The following is a 15994-nucleotide window of genomic DNA, read 5'->3' as shown; positions in this document are numbered from 1 at the left end:
CATTGAATATATATATATTGCATTGGATATAAAACCAGTTTAACTCCTATGTATCCATTTATTGCATTGCATATAAAAGAACTTAATGCCAGCTGAAATTTAGAAAATAATGCGTAGCTCAGTGGAGGTGTTCCCATGCATATGTGGGGGTTCAAATCCCAACATTCCATTTTTTTTTTTTTTTATTTGATTGACTGGAATTAGGAACAACAGGACCAGCCTGGAATTGTAAAGGCGGGGAGCTAGTTGGCTGGAATGTGGGGCGGCGGCGGGCGAGCTCCAAAAGCAGCGGAAATTTTCAGATAATTCCGTGATTTGGAATTCGGTAGACTAAGGGATTAATTTTATTTTTCTTAAAATAACTGCCATTACCCCTTTTTTTTAATTTGCAATGAGGCCATGAGGGAGGTGGAAGACTAAATACTAAAAGGTTGAAGGTCAAAAGCTGGAAGGTGGAAGACCAAATGGCATGAGAATTTGGACAGATTTCAATTTTTTTTAATGGCTGAATTTATTTTTGGTCGTAAATAAGAATGATTTTTTAGGCTATAAATAGACATGAAGTAGGGGGTGGAAGTGGAGTCTTCGATTCTGCCTAGCAGATGATCCGAGTTCTCAGAAAAAGAAAGTCATCCTTGACCTACGTAGTAGGCGATCAACGAGATCATTTTTAGTGTTGCCGCGCAAAAGAAAGTCGCCTCTATCCTGCGTAGAACACGATCAACAAGATCCTCTTTCATATTGTGACGCAGAAGAAAGCCACCCTCATCCTGCGTAGCATACAACTAATGTGATCTTCTTTCGCATTGCGGTGTAAGAGAAAGCTACCCTCGTCCTGCATAACAGGCGAACAACGTGTTTTTTTTCTCGTTATGGTGCAGGAGAAAGTTTTCCATGTCCTGCGTAGCAAGCTAACAACAGAATCTTTTTTTGTGTTGCACTGCAGAAGAACGTCGTTCCCGTCCTGCACAGCAGGTGATTCAACAAGTTCTTCGTGCCACTGAGATGAAGAGAGTTGTCCCCATCTCTGCTTAGCAAGCAATCAACAAAATCTTCTTTCACGACCCTGAGCTGAAAAAGCTTGTCCTTGCCCTTGGCCAGCACGTGACTCGGGATTTTTATACTTGTTGTTGTTGCGCATTTTGATGGAGATGAAGAAATACTGGAGTTTTCCGACTGTGCTTTGAAGTGGAGATTTTCATGCTTCTGTGGTGATGATATCTGGAAACCCCCTGAAGATCAACAACAGTACTAAAATTTAGGAGAGGCGACGTTGACTACACTTGAAGATGAGCTGATTTGTTGTAGCCCTTGTACAATTATATGTTGGTTTTTATAGCATTTCAATTATCTGATGTGACATTTGTAGATGATGATAATGTACTTTTTTTGCGCCTTTGAAGTTTTTTCTAAGATTGTTGCGACATCTCAATCATTCAAAATTCTGCAATTAAAATTAGCACGTGCACTTTAAAAAGAATCGTGTTTCTTTTGAGACGTCCTTTCTGAGGCTTGTGCACTCTTAAGTATGTATCTTCTGAGGCTTATGCCTTCTAAGAGCTTGAAATGCATCGGTGTCTTCTGAGGCTCGTAATTTTCTGAGGTTTTTAATGTACTTGTGTCTCTCGAGGCTTGTAGTTTTCTGAGATCTTCGATGTACTTGTGTCTTCTGAGGCTTGTAGTCTTTTATGACTTTCGTGTGGAGACCTTGTCAACTACTTGCACTTGTTGAGTTTTTCTAGTGAGGGCCATGTTAATTACTAGCTTCCCATAGAGACTTGCCCCTTGGCCGCGACTTTCAGGAGTACCGTATCTTTCAATTGAGTCTTATCTCTTGGGCTCGACTTCCAGGGGCATGATAGCTTTTTATCATGTCTTATCTCCTAGGCTCGACTTTCAGGAGTACCATATCTTTCTATCGAGTGTTGCCTCTTGGGCTCGACTTCCAGAGGCAAGGTAGCTTCCCATCGAGTCTTACCTCTTGGGCTCCACCTTCAGTAGTACCGTATCTTCCCACCGAATTTTGCTTCTTGAGATTGACTTGTAGGGGTATCATATATTCTCATCGAGTCTTGCCTCTTGGGTTAGACTTCCAGGAGTATCGGTGGAGGCCTTATTTGTCACTTCGAATGCTCGACTTTTCCCAAGTTAGTCTAAGTGTGTATGTCTGATGACTGTCACCTATGTTGGAGCAGAGTTAAAAGAAGAATCCACTAAGGATGTAAGACTCGTCCTGGGTTGTATAGTCAGAGATGCTTGACGACATTAACCCGTAACATACAAAGTCATTTGAAATCCATTGAGAATGGTTGACCTATCCTAGATTGTTGGTCGATGCTTTTGCTTGACAACCATATTATGGAAGAGGTTGAAAGAAATCCACGAAGTATTTTTGACATATTTGTGGCTGTTAGTTGAAGTTTTTGCTTGACGTCTGTAACTGTGATGGAAGTGGTCGAATCGAGTCCCCCTAAGATCGATTAAACCCAGAATATGGTGTCAGAGATGTTCTGTGTTTCTCGATACTGGGGCGTAGGTCGCAATGGACCATATGATTTGGAAATATGGTTGCAACCATACTCAAGTAAAATGTTTGACAACTCGTTAGTTGTTGCTTTTGAATCTTTTGCCTCCCAACAGAGTCATTTTCCCCGTGAACTTGTAAAACAGCTCATGTATCGAGCCTTAAAGAGATCAACTTCTTGATCTGGTTGAAGAAGAACTCTAGTACGGTGATGTTGCGCTGAGGAAGCATTATTTGCGACGAAAGTTACCCTCATTCTAAAATCAGTTTTCAAAAACTTGTTGTCTGAACGAAATGTGGAATGACTACCTACCACAGTCGTGCCTAGGAAGTTAACATGAATCACCTTTTGATACTGCAGTGAATGTTGCCCCCAGCTTGGAAGAGTTGTGAATAGGATGCAAGAAGGCTACCCGACTACAATCTTGCCCAGAATGTTGGTGTGAATGATCTTTTGAGACTATAGGTGAAGGTTACTGCGCACATCGAAGAATGCTTTTGAGATGATTTTCAAGATGCAAAAGTTCATTCGCCTGTTGGATGATGGACATCATTGGGAAATGAAGTAGAGGTTTGACGTCTCAGAGTTGAAGACAGTGTTGAACAGTGCTTCGCTTCCTACAGACGGCGCCAAACTGATGCGTGCTAGAAGATTCATGGTGGTAGAGTAATAATACATCGTCTTAGCTTTGTACGAAGATTGAACACACACTCAGTAGAGAGAAGATAACTAGTAGTAACACCAGAAGTTTTGACGTGAAAAACTCAGAAAAGAAAAAAACCAAAGAGTCTGGCCCAGTTGTGTTGATTATAGAGGCTCCTTGTCCCACAGATGAGAAATGTTTATAAACTCTTTCGAATTACAACGTCAATGAGCAGATAAACTTGTTGCAAGAAACAGAAGACTACTGATAGCGATCGGCAGTTGTCGGTAGGTGGTTGTCGACGGTGATCGGTGGTGGTTAAAGGCAGTTGACGGCGATCGGTGGTGGTCAATGGATGTACACACAGAAGAGAGAAAAAAACTAGTTGTGACACTAGAAGTTATTACGTGAAAAACCCATAAAGGAAAAAATAATGGGATTGACGCAGTTGTAAAAATACATTATATAAGTTGATAATTACAGAAAGTTTTTGTCCCACATGAGGAAATGGTTACAAAGTTCTCCGAATTACAACGTTGATGTGCAGATAAACTTATTGCAATGAATAAGCAACGACCGATGGTGATCGGCGACGACCGGTAGTTGTTGGTCGACGACGTTCGACGACGATTGCGGTGGTCGACGGAGGTCGGTAGTAGTCGACCGGGGTCAGCGGTAGCCGACAGGAGTCTACGAAGGCTGACGACGGTCAACGGGGGTTGACGCGGTTGGCTGGGGTCGACGGCGGCGGGAGTGGTGCTAGACTTCAGCCCCTTAAAGCTTCAAACTCCTCCTTAAGATCACACCCTCTTTCTCTTTTTCACGAGAGAGGTGGAGCTCTATTTATAGGGTCCCAGGAGCAATTAATGCAGGAATATAAGCAACTTTGACCGGACGGTTCGTAGAGGTTCCTCTGATCGGACGGTGTTTAATGGACATTTGAGTACCTTAATGATATTGGAATTGAGTGATCTTGAGCTTATCAGATTTGTCTTGTCTAGATGCTCGATTTAACCATAAACTCATCGGATTCGTCATCTGTTTGACCTTTTAAATGCGTCCAGAAAACTTACAAACATGTTTTAATATCTTGATCGGGGTTTGATTTAACTTGGATTGGATCAATATTAGTACCATTGAGTTCGTCTCGTCGAGCCGGTCAATTTGAATGTATGTTTGCTAAAATCGAAGCTCTAAATGACTCTTATTCAAAGTTGACAATCTCTTGTTTCATAGATTGTCTCAAGATTTGTGTCATACCTCGAGATTCATGTCAGATGTTAGAAATTTTTTGATCGCGTATCAATAATCATAGTCAGGATAAGTTTGTTTGAATTGTATCATTTGTGTTGATTTGTTTGCTCTTTCATGTTGTGCTACATTTAGAGATTTTTGTATCACAGCAAGTTTTAATTCCAAATCTGATGCATGATGTTATAGTATTTAAGATATCTTGATTTAATATGTGATGTAGAAAGCAATGCAATGAACATGCGAAGACACGGATTATTAATCTTTGAAAATTATTCACTAATTTAATGAAAAATTAAAATATTCTAATTCCAATTATGGCAAATGCTTTGTCTTCATTAGGAATTAAGGATTATGAGTTTCGAGCACATGATTGAATGATTAGGAAAAAAGCCTAAATTTTAGCACATCTGATAAATCACGATCTTACTTTAGTAGCACATCTAGTTGTTCAAGATGGTCATGAGTTCAAAGAGCCGATACCAGATACATGAAAACCCCATATAAGAGAATTTCAAGATTTCCAGGCGTAAAATCAAGCTCCAAAGCCCTCACTGAGGGAGATCCAATATGTCAGTGATGAGAGATTCCAAGCTATTTTTGGAAGGCTATATTGAGTAATTTGGGTATTAAGTTTCAGTTTAGTTGAGCAATGCACTGACGGATAAATAATCGAACGAGTGGTGGACCACAACTTTGAAAATCTCTTCAGGCGCTTTGACGGAAAGAACATCCAACAGTGGGATTTAGGTCCTTCCAAAAGAAGAAGAAACCTCTCATGGTCGGGGAGAATGATGTAGGAGCGTCTCACAAAAATCGCATGATTCGGCACCCCGCGATTCCGATCGCTAGATTTCGACAAGTTCTAGGTGGTGGACCACAACTTTGAAAATCTCTTTAGGCGCTTTGAGAGAAAGAACATCCAACATTCGGATTTAGGTCCTTCAAAAAGAAGAAGAAACCTCTCATGGTCAGGGAGAATGATGTAAGAGCGTCCCACAAAAATATCATGATTCGGCACCCTGCGATTACGATCGCTAGATTTCTACAAGTTCTAGGATTCCACACTTGAAATCGATCCCGTGAGGTTTTGCTTGCGGAATCGTGGGTACCACGAATGCGGTAGAGGCAAACCAAGCACGACTCCTTCTCGATTCAACTTCCGCACGATTTTTTTTTTTATTTTTTTTATTTTTTCTATTTCTTTATTTCTAATTAAGGTTTATTTCAGGAGACTGGTTATGTGCTTTGTTTGTTGGTTTTTGAGATTTTTTGCCTTATTTTTGGGAAATTTACATAAATAACACGGAATTGTTATGCATTTACATATCTGACAGCAAAACTTTCATATTTACCCGCATACCACCCTACATATGCATGAAAAAGTGGATTTCAGTTGTGAACAATAGTAATTAGTGGTTGATTTGATGTGATAGGAAAGATATGAGTGATATGCGGGTAAATATGAAGATTTGGGTGTCAGATATTCAAATTATAAGAATTGCATTCTATGTATATAGGTGCCCCTTTATTTATTTTGGAGATGTTTCTTCTTCTTTTTTCTATTTGTCTGATAGGACACAGGTGGTAAACTCTCCCGTATGTTTGGAGGCCACTTTCATCATCCAACTTACTGAAAATTGTTGTTCACAGCAGGAAACCAACTGGTTTCCATTCCGGCTTGCTGTCCAGCAACCCGTACCTCGCTGATTCGTCGTTTGGCTGCCGGTGAACTTGCCCCACCTGCTGTCCCACTGCATATTTCGCTTCATACCACCTTCCAACGCCTCCAGCTGCTGTTCACAACCGGAAACGTCAATTTTCTGTTTCTGGTTCGCTGTCCAGTTGCTGTTTACACCCGTTTTAAGCTGCCCTCCACTTTCTCTATTCGCGTAATCAATCAATCCTACAACTTTTTAAACACCTTTTGTGCGTTATCACATCATCTTGGAACCCTAGAACGATATCAATATCCTTTTAGCTATAGCATCATTTTTTTTGAAGACCAGAACTAGGAATCCAAAGAAAAAGAGGCAGCAGAAAGGAATATAATATCGGACAAAGTTGAGTGATACTCATAATCTTCCTTTTGACTCACTTGTCTTCTATAGAATTTTTAATCATTTTAGAACCTGGAGATATATATTGATGGAATTTGCCTTAAAACCCAGGATGGATGGAAGCTGATCGTTCTATCCTGAGGATCCTTTTATTAAGGATTTGTCTTTTATGAAAGATCCAATATTTTCTCTATTATTGTATTTATCTCATTCATTTAATTTTTTTACTTTATCTCAGATCTCATTATAAATATGGGATGCTTATAAGAGAATTTAAACGATTCATGGATATAAAATTTGAAAGCAAGCTTTCTCCCCAATTCTACTCTTTTTTTGTTGTAAATGAGCCAAGTCAGCTCGTTAACAAGCTCACGAGCCGAGCTTATCGAGCAACAAGCTCAAACTTGAGCTCATTTATTAAAGAAGCTCGAGCTCGGAGCTCATCCGGACTGGGCTTATTGGCTCACGAGCAAGCTTGATTAGCCTACTGCTAGTCATTTTGATAAATTTTCTGACGAGCTGTCATTGCATCCTCCTCTTCTGGCCACAAATACCTCCTGTAAGAATTGTTTTTTTAGCACAAGCCCGAGCCGACTACTACCATTACAAGCTGAGCTTGAGCTCACAATTTTATAGACGAGCCCAGCTTCAACTTGGCCATGGTTCGAGCTTGACTCGACTCATTTATACTCTCACTCCTCTCCCATAGAGTATTCACAGTTTGATTTTTTTAATTATATTTTATTCGTTTGTCTGTACAATGCTCCATCAATATCAAAACATTGTTCTTTATTGATTGATTTATTTTATTTTATTTTCCATTGTTTGGACATAGTTCATTGATATCAAAACTATATACATTTCTCTATAATGTTTTGATATTATTTCATTCCATTTGAGGGTTCAAAGTTTTTGATCTCTGCAGGCTTCTTCAACATAGAAGATGGTGAATGGAATCAAACTGTTATCATCTACACAACATGATGACTTACAATGAAGACTTCTATTTTTCATTTTTTTTTGGTCACTACAAAATATGTCTAAGTTCTCATCAGATGCTAGAAATGGGAACATAACTGAATCTTTTTAGAGATTCTAAAATCACCTCGGTGGTTAATTTCTAAATACCAATGTTTCGGGTGGTCGACATGTAATTATCCCTAATATTTATTTTGAGGGATTGATTATAAGGACCATAAAGAAGGAATCAGTGTATTTTTAGGGATAATTACATACAAAACTCTGAAAACATTGCTATTTACAAAACTAACATCTTTGTGATTTTTTTATGCTGAACCATTGCATTTATGCGCATGTATTGCAGTTTTATCATAAATTTTAATATTTTAGTGTGAATTTGAAAAAGGGATGGAAGAGGGTGTTAGATTTGTCAATAGCAATGTTTAGGGTTATGTATGTAATTGCACCTTTTTAGTATAGGATTATAAACGCTATCTTCTGCTTGATATTATTAGATCAGTCTAGCTTCGGACACCATTAAATTTACATGCATGGCTCGCTTTTTTTATTTTTTTGGCATTTACATATTTGACATCTAAACTTTTCTATTTACATTAATACCATTTGGTGAAAGGAAAGTAAATGATAGTGATTTTTATGTGAAGTTAAAGATTTAAGCTATGTGCATGTAAAATTTAGGAAAAATTATTGCGTACGTACACCGTAGAGATGTGTGCGGTGAACTGATAAAAACACCTCATTTATCAAATGTGTATGTCAGTGGGTCTCATTTTTTCTTTTTAATCTTATTGGACAGTGCACGCTCAAATTGCGTGTGCTGTCCGCACAGAATAATCTTTTGTATTTTTAAATTATTTTAAAAATAATTTAAAGTTATTTTTAAAAACACATGAAATAATTTTTTTTAGAGTTTTATGAGTTTATATAATAGGTAATTAAAAAAAACCATGATTAAATGAATAAAGTGGTTTGCTTTCACATCAATCATTTAGGTATGATTCGTGGTTATCATGCTATTTTGTGCGCCATTCGATCAATAAAATAACCATGATTAGATGAATTTAGTGATTGATAGGCTTTTTTGTTTTGTGTTTTCTGTTGTAGCAATTACATAAATAGCACGTGAACGTGATTATTTACAAAACTAGCATCCTCTTTCAAATATTTTTCAAATTCTCACTAATATATCAAAATTCAATATAGACCCACCAACCAATATTCTTTATTTTTATCTAGTTACCAATGGTTTCATCTTGGCACGCCTAAATGCATTGGCTTTGTGGTTAAGAAAATCACCTGGGTGCTAGTATTGTAAATAATAATGTTTCAGGTGCCATTTATGTAATTATTTGCTTTTTTTTGTGTGGTATGTCTATTTCAATTGAACTACAACATTATGGTGCCATAGCACTTGAATACAATTTTTTATAAAAAAATAATAATTTCTTACTCAAGAACAAAAAAAAAAAAATGTTTTGCTAGTAAGTCAATAGCATTTGAAAATTTACTCATATAAATTCTTATTCAAAAAAATAAAATATTAATATAATAACTTTTTAGTAAGTCAATATACCATGATTAAATCATAAATAAATGAATGTAGTGCTCCTCATCTTTATCAATCATCATTAGCCTAATGAAATGCAATGCTATGGAATTTAACAAATTAGATATCGTTTGGCTATGCAAATAGTTTTGTTCCCAAGTCTCTAATCTACATAATTGTATAAGAGGAAACTGCCACCTGACCAAGTAGAGGAAAGTGTCACCGGAACCACACCGAATGACCACCCTCCTGTCGGTCAACACTTCTTGGTTGGCCACCATAAGCCGACCCTTCCAGGTTGTTGGCCCTCTTAGCATGTTTTTCTAGTTGGTTAACTCTCTTGCCTGACCCCCTTCACCCTCCAATCAGTTGATCCACTTGATCGGTCACCTCTAGTCAGCTAGCCACCTTTTGGTCGGCCGCCCAACTCCAATGGATCTTGCCGACGGACTTTAGATTAGGGTGACGAAAGGACCGAAATATCCTTTGTTATAATGCAAGAGCATAATTCTAATCTGCCTCTCCTTTCTTTTCACCCTTAGAAAGAGAGGACCCTTGGCATGTATAAAAAAGTATCGAAGCTCTCATTCTCAACCCCCATAAAGGGAGCACGCTTCCCTTCTTCTCTCACTCGTAACATTTCCTTTGTGTGGAGTAAAATGAGTCAAAGATTATCAAAGCTCTCACTCTCAACCCCGATATAGGGAGCACACTTCCCTTCTTCTCTCACTCGTAACATTTACTTTGTGTGGGGTAAAATGAGTCAAATAGTTTGGAGAACACATCTCTTTGCCCCACCCCCCAACACAAATCTCTTATTTTCTTTTTCCCTCAGATTTCACACTCTATTCCTTGGGCATAATCCACAGAACAAATATGGATTCAACATTGGTGTGGAGAGCGTGGATGTGTTGCAAACAAGAAGAAAAACATTACGACTTTGGAGAAAGCCCAATAGAGAGAAACAAATAAAGAAAAGAAGAAGATAAAAAATAAAGAGATTAGAAGAAAAGACAAAAGAATAATAGGATAAGAGGAAAAAGACAAAAAAAATAATATGAAGAAAAAAGAAGAACTCCCTCACACTCCATGAGGGATGAGACCCTATAAAGATGAATAAAAAAATAAATATTTGTTTTCTTTAAATTTGTTTTCTATATTTTAAAGAAATTTGGAAGAAGAATGAAATATAAGAAAGTTAAAAGAAGAAAAAAGAAAAGAAAAGATCTATCATCGCTTAGAGGCTCTCATTCGGGATGAGCACGCAAGCTCTTTCTTCAAATAAAATCTCTCCCCACACTCAACCTTAGGAAACCTTCTAAACTCATCTCAATACTCAACTCGAAAAATTCTATGGAGGTGGTACCCAGTAAGAAAGCAATAAAATCTGCAAATGGTACAAAGCAAATCACTACAATATCAAGTTTCAACGATTACCCCAGCTAATACAGCGACAAGATCCGCCTATGACCTAAAGAAAGGTGAGGCTCACCAGAGACGAAGTTCCAACAAAGGCAAATAGACGAACAAGAAGTGGGACTTAAGTTGGAAAAAAGTTCACATCTAAAAAGCTAAAGAAAACTAAATTAATTATATTCTAAAAAAATAGACTCATTACAAGATAACAAAAGTACTGTTCAAAAATTGAGTTCAAATAAATGTTCATGAGACTGTATTGTTTGTACTTAATATGAGTTTTTCAAACTTATCACAACTTTGCCTTCAAGGAGTAAATGACTTGGGGATTTATGTATAAGAGGAAAATGCCATCTCACCGAGCCAAGGGTAGCGCCTTCAGAATCCCACCTGAAGACAACCCTCCCGTCGACCAGCCCTTCCTGGACGACCATCATCAGCTGATTGGCCCCCTCCAGATGGCCGACCTTCTAGGCTGACCACATCTAGCTAGCCGGGCCACCTTTAGCCAGTCGACGGCCCGATGTCAATAGATCCCGTAGGGGGATGTTAGATATGGGCGATGAAAGGACCGAATACCCCGTCGCTTTTATAAAACAAGGGTATAATTGTAATCTCCCTCTTCTTTCCTTTTCACTCTTATAAATAAGGAAACTTGGCAAGTGTAAAACGGTCCCGAGGCTTTCTCTCTCAACCCCTATATTGAGAGCACGTTATCCTTCTTTACTTCAACTTATAATTTTTATTTTTTGTGGAATAAAATGAGTCCCGGGTGGAGGCGGGGAACACTCTTTTTGCCCTCCATTCCATGGGAAAATATTTGCGTACATAAGACGTACGCAGTGCTGCGTACGTCCAGGGGTTATTCAAGGAGTACAGGAGGGTTATATCGGGGTTATACCCCGCTGTAACCCCCCTGTAACCTCTTTGTAAACTACCTGTAACCTACAAATGAGTTCCGCACTTTTGTAATTTCATGGGTACAAATAAGTTACACGGAGGTTATAAGGAAGTTACACGGATGTTACATGGGGTATAACTTGGATATAATCCCCTATATTGCCTGAATAACCCCTGACTGTGTAAGTCTTATGTACTCAAATATTTTCCCATTTCATGGGAACAATCCACGTGATATGTCTGGATTCAATAATAATCAAGTTAAAATGGATAGATGTTCAAAATAGAACTAAACCCTATCAATAGCATTTATCTCAATATATAGTCACGAATTGACAGAGCTCATGGAGAAGAGAAATGGCGAGGCCGAGCATTCACTCCATCCTCCCAACTCCCAGCAGAAAAACCCTAGCAATCGCCTCTCTCGCTTCCCTACTCTTCTTCCTCTCCTACCTCCTCGGCATCCACCATCTCTCCCTCTCCTTTCTCCTTGCACCATCCTCCTCACATCCCTCTCTCCTCCAGTGCTCCATTCCTCCCTCCTCCTCCCCTTCCCCTCTGCTGTCCTCCTCATCAGCCACTGATCTTGATTTCCTACCCCGTCATGCAGCTGCCTCCCTCGTCCCACTTCCACCTTCACACCTTTCCCCAATCCCCTTCTGCCCTGCCAACTTCACCCACTACTGCCCATGCGAAGACCCCAACCGCGAGCGCCTTTTTTCTACCAGACACTTCTCCCACCGCGGCCGGCACTGCCCCAACCCCACTGATCGGCATTATCCTCCCTGCCGTGTACCTCCGACGCACGGCTACCGTGCTCCCGTCCCGTGGCCGGAGAGCCGTCGTAGTGTTTGGTTCAGTAATGTGCCCTTCAAGAAGCTCACGGAGTACAAGGCCGATCAAAACTGGGTACGAATAGAAGGGAATAAGCTTGTTTTTCCAGGGGGTGGAACGACTTTTCCTCACGGTGTGGAATGGTATGTGAGGCACATTTCCAAAGTAGTGCCGTTGAAGACCGGGGAGATTCGCACAGTGCTGGACATCGGATGTGGAGTGAGTGTTTCTGTAGTTGACGCTGCTTGTCTATTTTGAGTTTTTTACATTTATCTTATGTTTTTTTTTTCGTGATTTTTGATGAGATTAATGAATGTATGATCTTATATAGTAAGATATGTTGAATATTAGCCGATTCGGTTGAATTTTAGGAGTGGAAAGTGCTACTTGCTGAAAGTAGAGCTGGTAGAGAGATGGAGTGGGTCAATCTTAATCGACTTAGCTCTTTCAGATATCACACTCAAAACTTCTCAGATAAAGATTGTTGAGATAGTTTTTTTATGTAGAAAATCTTGGTAGAAGTAACTTTGCAAATTTTAACATTATCATACACTGACAATTCTCTACAATTAGTCATTCAGTGTTCTACCTTTGATAGAGACAGAGACACGGGTTTGACACACATCTAACACATATCTATTGCTTGTCCAATTTGAAAATAAAAATTTATTGTATACATTTGTGCCTAATAATTTAGTGTAAATCTTATATATTATAACATAATGTATAATAAATTGTTATATCTTGATAATTTATACTTAATTTTTATCAATACTCTAAAAAACTATTGATAATCATATTTTATTATTGTATTTGGTATTTTTTAATGTTTTGTTTGCAGATGGTTTATAAATAATATGATAAGTATTTATTTATTTTTTAATTCTTAAATATCATTTTTCACCTTTATAATAGTAAAATATTTTTTATTTATTTCATAATTATTTTTATATACGTATCAATGCTCGTATCCTCGTGTCCATCTATATGGTATATATTAACTATCCGTGGAAAATTTGTACAAAAATAATTTACCTTCAAATAATTGGAGAAATTTTATTACAAAAGGCCTCATTCGCTAGTATCTATGCATGATCAACATTGGTTGTATGCAATTTTGGTTAAAGATGGCTATGATTAACAACATAATCCTTAAACTTGTGTGTGCTTTAAATGGTGTGATCTTGCTGTTGACAAGTTCATATCAAGGAGCCTGATCTTTTGGCACCAAAATTAAATTGTTTCAAGCTTATTTGCCCTCTCTTTTTTTTCCTTTTGAGTGAGTGTGAACACCACCTTGCCGACCTATCATAGTTGGATAAAGGCTTGTTGTTGTTGTTGCCGTAAATGTGAACATCACCTTGGCTTTTGAATTGCTGTTGGATTCTTGTATAACGTGGAATTGTGATTGATCAAATGGGAATACTTGATGGCTTATAACTTTAACTAAGTTATGCTCTTAATTTATACAATTTTCTTACTCGATTGAGGAGATTTGAATGAAAGTCTATGCATTTTTGCTTTAATATTCAAGTTTGAAGTGATGCATAATGCTGCATCTCTTGTTTTCTTTTGATTCAAAAATCATAATTATGCTTATATTACCCTCGTCAAATGCTAACGTTAGGGTGAGTATATCATGCATGTCAATTCAAAGAAACAAAGAACTTCATTGATTCAATTTGGCATTGAAGCTTTTTTTTTTTTTTTTTTTGGCAACTGTGGCAATTATTTATAAATAGATTAACCTTATTTTCTTTTGCAAAGCTGAAAATTTGCTTTAGTGGATTTATTTTTTAAATATTGTTTCTAATTAAACAAAGCTCTTTTGTTACAAAGTACAAATATTTCAGGTTGCTCAATTCACATTAAATACTTCTTATTTAGCCTCAAATCATCTGATCTCAAGTTGAATGGACTCCTCTCAAGAGTGACTCAAACCCATTCAATTCTTTTGTAGCTGAGGGCTCAATTTGATCTTTATTCAAGTTAGAATTTATTCATTTATTTTGATTGTAGCTTGAATGAAGACAAAAAAATATTCAGTAAGCACTAGTACTTATGTATGTACATTTATATTAAGAAAGAGATTTATACAATTAATAGTAGAAATATAAAATAACCATTAATACATGTATTCATACATGCATATATAAATTTTGATTCATTCTCATTGTTGCTTTATACAATCAAAGCTTTATTCGAATTAAGTTTGAGCCAAGCCAGACTTATGTCATGTCTCCTGCTTGTTTGCAATTCCAACTTTATTCGAGTCAAAGCCCTTGATCCACCAACTAAATCCACTATCTAAATTCTTATATGCATCGGTAGTTTGTTATTTCAAGAATACGTTTTTAGATAACTCCAAATCCTTAGGAAAATTATAAAATAAATTAGATAAAATATTATCAATCAAGAATAAACTGAAATCAGGCAGAATCCAGAGTTTTTTTTCTTAATTTCTGTATTAAATTCCTTAGTTTAATATTCATTTTCTTTAGCAGAATAGTTAGATTAGGAATATTTATTATTAAGTTAACTAAAACATAATATACGCATTATTATGCATTATTATGCCACCTAAATGGTAAATTAATGAAATTAGTTGATATTATGATTAATAGGAAAATTAATATCTTATGTATTCAAGAAATTAAGTGGGTTGAAGAAAAGGCTAAGGAGATTGATAATTTAGGTTTTAAACTTTGGTTTTCTTGAAGAGTCGCACTAAAAATGATGTGGTGTAATTATATATAAGAGTTTGAAAGATAATGTTGTAAAAATTAATAGAGTTGGTGATAGAATTATAGCCCTTAAGATTATCATTGATACTAAGATTTTTAATATTATAAATGTTTATGCTCCTCAAGTAGGTTTAGCTATAGGGTCTAAAGAGAAATTTTGGAATGACTTAGAAGATTTAATATAAATGATACTACTTCAAGAAAGAATTTTTATTGGAGAAGATTTAAATAGACACGTCGGTAGAGTGGTAGAAGATTTCAGAAATATTCATGGTGGCTACGGTAATGAAGAAGGTAGAGTTATTTTAGATTTTGCTTTAGCATATGATTTTGTTATTACTAATATTTTATTCAAGAAAAGAGATGAACATCTTATTACTTATAAGAGTGGATCTAATAAAACACAAATTGATTATTTTCTTATGAGAAGAATAGATCGTCGCGATTGTAAAGATTGCAAAGTCATTCCAAGTAAAAATTTAAGTATCCACATCGTTTATTAGTTTTATATTTTAAGATTAAGAGTTGTAAAATAAAAAATACTATGACTCATCATTGCATAATTAGATGGAGAAACTTAAAGACATAAATAAAATTATTTTTATGAGTAAAATTTAAAATTTCAAATTTTGGGATATGGGATAAAGTAACAAACATTATTAAATAAATGACAAAAGTTGTACTTGGAGAATCAAAAGAAAAAACTTCTATAATAAAAAATAATTGGTGGTGAATTAATAATGTGCAAGAAAAGATAAAATATAAGAAGTTATGTTATAAAAATTTGTTTAAATGTAAAATCATAGAGAACTGGGAAAAACATCAAACGGCCCGCAAGAAATCTAAAAGAACAATCTGTGACGCTAAAAATTATGCTTTTAATGATCTTTATAATAGATTAGATACTAAGAAGGGTGAAAAATATATGTATAAACTAACCAAACAAAGAGAAAAGAAAAGTAAAGATTTAACTCAAGTAAAGTGTATTAAAGATGAAAATCAAAAAGTACTTTTCTTAGAAAAAGATATTCAACATAGGTGGGTGAGTTACTTTGATAAACTTTTTAATGAAGTTTCTGAAAATACAATCGACC

General features: G+C 36.6%; 2 protein-coding genes across 6 annotated transcripts in view; both read left to right on the top strand.

The window, feature by feature from the left end:
• The window catches only part of LOC110035621 (rRNA-processing protein EFG1-like), a 19742-nt gene extending 11792 nt beyond the window's left edge, over positions 1–7950 (top strand). The window contains 1 exon segment of the mRNA XM_020739880.1: positions 7405–7950. Coding sequence (XP_020595539.1) covers positions 7405–7419 — 15 coding nt within the window. The 3' untranslated portion in view covers positions 7420–7950.
• Positions 7951–12208: 4258 nt separating this feature from the next.
• LOC110035622 (probable methyltransferase PMT19) overlaps positions 12209–15994 on the top strand; it is a 20991-nt gene continuing 17205 nt past the window's right edge. For all 5 annotated transcript variants that reach the window (XR_002295159.1, XR_002295158.1, XR_002295157.1 and 2 more), the window contains exon 1: positions 12209–12375. Coding sequence is in view for 2 of the 5 variants with exons in the window: in XM_020739882.1 (XP_020595541.1) it covers positions 12297–12375 (79 nt within the window). In the remaining 3 variants the exon portion in view is untranslated. The remainder of the gene's footprint in view (positions 12376–15994) is intronic.

Source organism: Phalaenopsis equestris, unplaced genomic scaffold (assembly GCF_001263595.1).
Source record: "Phalaenopsis equestris unplaced genomic scaffold, ASM126359v1 Scaffold198594, whole genome shotgun sequence".
In the NCBI taxonomy this organism is placed as follows: domain Eukaryota; kingdom Viridiplantae; phylum Streptophyta; class Magnoliopsida; order Asparagales; family Orchidaceae; genus Phalaenopsis; species Phalaenopsis equestris.
Note: the sequence above shows the minus strand (reverse complement) of the source record. Positions and strands in the feature narration are given on the sequence as shown.